The 6,002-nt window shown below is 43.7% G+C and overlaps 1 protein-coding gene across 1 annotated transcript; it reads left to right on the top strand.

The window, feature by feature from the left end:
* The first annotated feature begins 1,776 nt into the window (after nt 1–1,776).
* LOC114785964 (keratin, type I cytoskeletal 19-like) lies at nt 1,777–5,437 on the top strand. The gene is made up of 8 exons (XM_028972622.1): nt 1,777–2,327; nt 2,626–2,708; nt 2,809–2,965; nt 3,105–3,266; nt 3,598–3,723; nt 4,794–5,014; nt 5,111–5,124; nt 5,202–5,437. Exons 1-8 carry the CDS (start codon nt 1,887–1,889, stop codon nt 5,246–5,248), a joined length of 1,251 nt encoding a protein of 416 aa, XP_028828455.1. The 5' UTR covers nt 1,777–1,886; the 3' UTR covers nt 5,249–5,437.
* Nucleotides 5,438–6,002: the final 565 nt, after the last annotated feature.

Below are 6,002 nucleotides of genomic sequence, written 5' to 3'. Positions count from 1 at the left end.
TTGGAGCTAGTTTATCTCTATGATTTTGTTTGTAATGCATAAATGCTAATGTGACTGTTCATTGTAGTTATCCAGCAACAGAGATGGCCAAGGAATTACGTAATGTCTGAGACTCTTAGACTTTCATAGACTAGGTGTGGTTGGCCTAAAAGGAAGCTACTGGTGACATCTTTGTTCCACACCTTTCACTAACTTGTACATTTCTGTAGATTTAAAAAATGTATGCTTGATTCCAGCTGATCTGAATTCTAATGGAACTGTAGGTTCTAAAAATTACATTTTCATCTTTTGAACCATACTGTCAAATTATAATTAATTGTGAAATTACAACTAAAAACTTGCATGGACCCACATTGACTACCGAAGGTGATGGTCATGTGAGCAGATTCAACAGATAACTGAAAACCAACATCCAACATCTTCATGATCTGAGCCCAATTAACTGCTAAATGGTAATCAGTTGACAAAGCTGATTGTTTTCAAATGATGGACCCCTGTCACCAAATACATTTTTGTAGTTCCTTGTATTCAACTTCGCTGCATGCTTTGGTTAACAATTCACTGCACAGACCTAGATGTAGGGGGACATTCCTTACAGTTATGCCAATCAAGCATTGCTCATGAAGATGTTGATATGATGTTGTGTTGGTGTATCTTCTCACATTCCACAGTCTCAAAGTCAGTTTCTATCACATAAACCAACTGATAACATTGTGTTTCCTCTGAGCCCTACAGCATAAGGAACTGACGAGATGATGAACTGCTATACTGAATGTTCTAAATACCAAAGGTGTCAAGTGAAGTCATTGTGAGACACTGCAGCACAGCACATGGTGACACAACAAAATGTGTCCTCTGCTTTTAACCATCACCCTTGGTTAGCAGCAGGCAGCCATGAAAGGCTCCCGTGGAGCAGTGTTGGGGCCGGTGCTTTGCTCAAGAAGCCATGGCCATGTTGATTTCATATAGTTTCTTAATTTGTCGCAGTGAATGGGTCGTTTGTGTACAATTTTACATTTTCTACTGGCAAAAAGCAACTGGTTTTAAACCATACCAAACTAGTCTGATTGTTTCCCTACCCGCGTGTTTCTTCAGTTGGTACTGGGCTCCAGATGTGAAGTTGGGGGGTGGGGGGTTGGACATGGCCAGAATCCAATGCTTATTTCACCTCCCCCATGAGGCGCTCTGCTCTGATTCAAAAGCAATAAATTCCAGGCCCTGGGAACTCTTATTCAACTTGCTTAAAGCTGCAGGTCACCGCCCTCAGATTACAGAGGGAGGATGTTGTGAGAAGTGAAACAATAGAGCAGCCTACATGTAAAATCCTTGGGGCTTGTCAAGGTACATCAAGGTTAGGTCACAAAACAGGACCAAAGAAGTAGTCTTTAACAAATGCCAAAAAAAAAAACCCTGATTACTAATATATCTTAACATTGGTTATTTTTGGCCACATTTCTTGTGAAACTACTTTCTAATGAGTATTTTCCCACACTACGCTGCAGTCATCAGTGAAACCTGAAATGTAAACGTATTTTACAGTTGTTTTGTGTGTATGTTAAAGTTTGTGGATGGTACAGTATCTTTCCTCCTTCCAAGCACAAATGAAAAGCCAAGCCACAAACTTGAATACAAATGCTCTGTTGCAATGCCCAGCCTTTTCTCATATGTGTTGTGCAGGAGGGAGGGTGGAACTGGGAATGTCAGCACACATACCCCTCCCCACGCAGTTCCCCATAAGGCCCGCCCCAGGGCTGAGGGCTATATGAGTGCAGCACAACTCTGAGTCCGCCTGCAGACTTCAGGAAACTCTTGTCCAGTCCAGTCCAGGGCAGTGCTCTCCAACTGTTTCCTTCGGTATCTTTGCTCCTCTCGCTCCTATCAGCAGCATGTACAGCTACTCTCGTACCAGCACCGCCGGTCCGGCAAGCTTCACTGGTGGCTCAGTCGTCAGCCAGCGACGTGTAGGTATGATGTCTTCGGCACCCAAGGCCTACAGTGTGTATGGCGGAGGAGCAGGGGGTGGCACCCGCATCTCCTCCTCCACCATGCGCACTGTCTCCTCCGGCTTCGGGGGTGGCATGGGTGGGGGTGCTGGCGGCTTCAACCTTTCAAGTGCCCTGGACTCGGACACCGTCCACGTGAATGAGAAGGCCACCATGCAGAACCTGAATGACCGTCTGGCCTCCTATCTTGAGAAGGTGCGCTCCCTGGAGGCTGCCAATGCCAAGCTGGAGCAGCAGATTAGAGAGTACTATGAGAACAAAGGCCCTGCAGCCCAGCGTGACTACAGCCCCTACTGGGCCACCATCAATGACCTGAAGGACAAGGTAAGGAAATGATTCTTGCTCAAATCATTACAAATAGAATTAACAAGCAATAAAATACATTAACTGCTTTAGCATCTACAAAGGGTTCAGGCTTAAGGTCTTTTATTGCATATTGCAATGTGGCAATGCTTATTAAAACAGAACCAAATTGGACTAAGCTTTTTGTAATATTTTATTCCTTTCATTTGCTTTAGGCATTTATATCCATCTTTGTAGACACAGACTTCCTGCATGCATAGGCTTTTTGTTCAATGTTTTCCAACAGTATTTATTCACGGAACGACTTGTTCCCTGCTAGATCAATGCTGCCACCATCAACAATGCAAACATCCTGCTGCAGATTGACAACTCTAAACTGGCCGCTGATGACTTCAAAACAAAGTGAGCTGTGAAAATCTGACACTTGTGCAGTACAGCAGGGAGTGTGCAATTTTTAGAAAAACAAATCAACATATACATGCCCTACTCCAATAATTATTAGGTTCGAGCATGAGCTGATGATGCGTCAGGGAGTGGAGGCCGACATTGCCAATCTGCGCCGTCTACTGGACCAAACCACTCTGACCAAGGCAGACCTGGAAATGCAGATTGAAGGTCTGCAGGATGAGCTGGCATTCCTGAAGAAGAACCACGAGGAGGTGGGTTGCAAACCACAGATCAAGCTTTTCTTTTGAAGAAACCAATGTTATACGGCAGGATATACATATGTACCCTAAACCTTCTAGATACTGTAAATACAGCTCATCCAAAGTACTGCTTTGGTCATTGCCTCCTCAGGAGCTGGCAGCCATCCGCTCTCAGATGTCAGGCACAGTTAATGTGGAGGTGGATGCAGCACCACAGCAAGACCTCAACAAGGTCTTGGAAGAGATCCGTGCACAGTATGAGGCCATAACAGACAAACACCGGCGTGATCAGGAGACCTGGTTCAATGACAAGGTCAGCATTCAGTCTTTCTGTGTGGGCGCGATGCATGGCTAGAAATGACAGAAAAAATACCTTATAATAATTACAGTTAGAACCCTATCATCTAGAGACATGTTCTTGTGCCCTCTTTTATCCTCATTGAGAATTATAAAGAGTCATGTGGACCCATAATTAACTAAATCGCAGAATTACATGGCGTGGAGTACGTGCATCAGCATGACAGCGCATGGAATAATCCTTTCATTGTGCAGTAAAAACACATGATTATTGCATCAAGAAAAGCAAAAATGTGCATTGTTTCATCTCTAAAACTACAACCTCTCCATACCTCTGCTTTCCACAGTCAGTGACCCTGAGCAAGGAGGTTGCCATCAGCACAGAGTCCATTCAGACGTCGAAGACAGAAATCACAGACCTTAGACGTACCTTGCAGGGCCTAGAGATCGAGCTGCAGTCCCAGCTAAGTATGGTAAGCTGAACACGAAGGTGCAGAACAAAGAAAAAAGGGGCAATGACAAACAATGAGGGGACTTTGGGGGGAAGGGTACTTTGTAAAATCAGAACATACTGCACCAAAATACAAATGAAGTTGTAGCATTCAGGAACAACTGAACATGGTCTGATGATTGCGATTTTCCAGCCCCGTTCTTGATCCCGGTTTTCAGAGAGCGCGGCTCATCCACAGGTGTTTTTGCTCTGTTCCTCTTCCCTGCCGTTCACACCCACACCACAAGCTGCAGCTACAATACATCAAATCCGCCTGGAGTTCTGCAAAACATGTTATTGCCATAGCACTGCAGTGCACTCTGGGTATTGGACTCAGATGGAGATGGAAACCACACCATACGCGGTTGTGTAACAGGATAATTAGCCTCAAACTTTGTCTCAGCTGACTCCGCAGAGACGTCATTTGGAGAGGGGTCATTTTCTGAGCTTATTCAAATTTGGACTGGAACTGCGATTTATATGTTTTGCATCAAAATGTTAAAAAAGTGCTGCATAAAAATGAAATAGAAACAGTGAGGCATCACACAATATCTCTCAACACACCCCTCGTCCACATGACATTCTTTTCCCCCTTACTTGTTGTAAGACCCAGTGGGTTGAGCAATTTTTTTCCTAAAGCCGGACCATTCTGGGAGAGCTATGAAGTGAGTCAAAAGGAATGTGGGATATTTTGGAAAAGGGCAGGATGTTCAGAACATCTGAAGCTTATCGTACTCAGGTGTCGAATGACACATGCTTGTAACTTTTATTTCCGCACAACTGTTTTGTGTCTCAGTTTTAGAAGGTTGGCTGTTGGGGAAACTAATACACATGCACAATTGAGCCTGAAGACCGTGTCATTGTTGGCACATTTTTTACTATGCGGTCGGCAATTGTGTGCAACACAGAATACTGAAACATCATCAACATCACATCGACATCATCTCATTTACACTCGCAAGACTTGCATTACTTAATACTTGCATTACTTAAGACTTTCTCTTCCAGAAGAATCTGGCTTCACAATCTTCCCAATCTCGTTCCCATGTACAGAAAGGAGCGCTGGAGAACACACTGGCAGAGACAGAGGCCCGTTACAGTGCCATGCTAGCAGGCTACCAGAACCAGATCAACATGCTGGAGCAGGAGCTGGCACAGGTGCGGGCCAGCATTGAGCAGCAGGGGCGTGACTACACAATGCTGCTGGACATCAAGAGTCGGCTGGAGCAGGAAATCGCCACCTACAGGAGCCTCCTGGAAAAGGAGGAGACCAGGTAGGTACAGCCAATTTACACCCTTCATAAAAATGCAGATTTAAAAGAGCAAAAAAGTCTACTCACATTAAATTCCATCATTTGTTCTTTTTCTAGGACTCCAGGATCAGGTAATAATCATGGGAGAAAATATGACACTGTAAGTATGATAGACATCTTGCATTAATTGCATTTCTAATTTCTTTAGGTGGCGTGACAACAACTGTCACAACCAAAACTGTGCGAACCAACTAGACACCAGGAAGGTTGGCTTCAGAAACACTCAAAGCCCACTCAACACTCAAGTGTAATGTTAGCAATGCTTGCAAGGTGATGTAACTGGTTCATATTCCCCCAGGAAGTGTTACAGGCATAATAAATGAACTCTCACTGTGCTAGAAGTGATGAATGTGTTTCTGAAAATAAACTACTGGTGACAGCAGACTTTTACATTTCTTATTGGGTTTCTGTTTTTCCAATTCGTGTCAATTTGTGTCATCCAAATTACAATAAGAAGAACAAGAAGAAATATCTGGGTTCATGAAACTTTCAGTTACAATTTCCTGAAATTGAAAGTATTCACTGGGTATGAAAGGTCACAATTCACATGAATATAATAGATTTGCCACAATCATTAACCTGTATTGCTTCGGTATATTTGCACTCAAAACCACAACTGAGACAAGGTGAATGTGAGCATTTGCCTTCATGTTTGCCTTTAGACCAAATAGGCACGCCTGGTTGGCTAACAGCCACTGGCTCTCAAGAGCAGAATTACGACAGAGGATTACGACATACATCTACAGTGATCCCTCTGACACGGTTGCCTGGATACAGTCTGACTTGGAAAACAAACTGCCGTTTGTAATACAAAGAGAGGCTTTGTTAACTGCATCTTTTATCTGCAGTGACCATTAACCCCAGTGGAAGTCATCACTGGGTGCAGTGAATTAGGAATGTTGCATATTGGGAGGATTCTTTGGGAATTGATTGTCATATTTGAATATGA

Source organism: Denticeps clupeoides, chromosome 3, assembly GCF_900700375.1.
Source record: "Denticeps clupeoides chromosome 3, fDenClu1.1, whole genome shotgun sequence".
Classification (NCBI taxonomy): domain Eukaryota; kingdom Metazoa; phylum Chordata; class Actinopteri; order Clupeiformes; family Denticipitidae; genus Denticeps; species Denticeps clupeoides.
This window is presented reverse-complemented; position numbering and strand designations above follow the sequence as displayed.

Bases quoted from the DNA above. Each gene is read 5' to 3' on its own strand.
- LOC114785964 (XM_028972622.1), top strand. From the start codon at position 1,887: ATGTACAGCTACTCTCGTACCAGCACCGCCGGTCCGGCAAGCTTCACT. The intron at 2,966-3,104 runs GTGGGTTGCAAA...TTGCCTCCTCAG, and splicing joins TGAAGAAGAACCACGAGGAG to GAGCTGGCAGCCATCCGCTC. The intron at 3,267-3,597 runs GTCAGCATTCAG...TGCTTTCCACAG, and splicing joins AGACCTGGTTCAATGACAAG to TCAGTGACCCTGAGCAAGGA.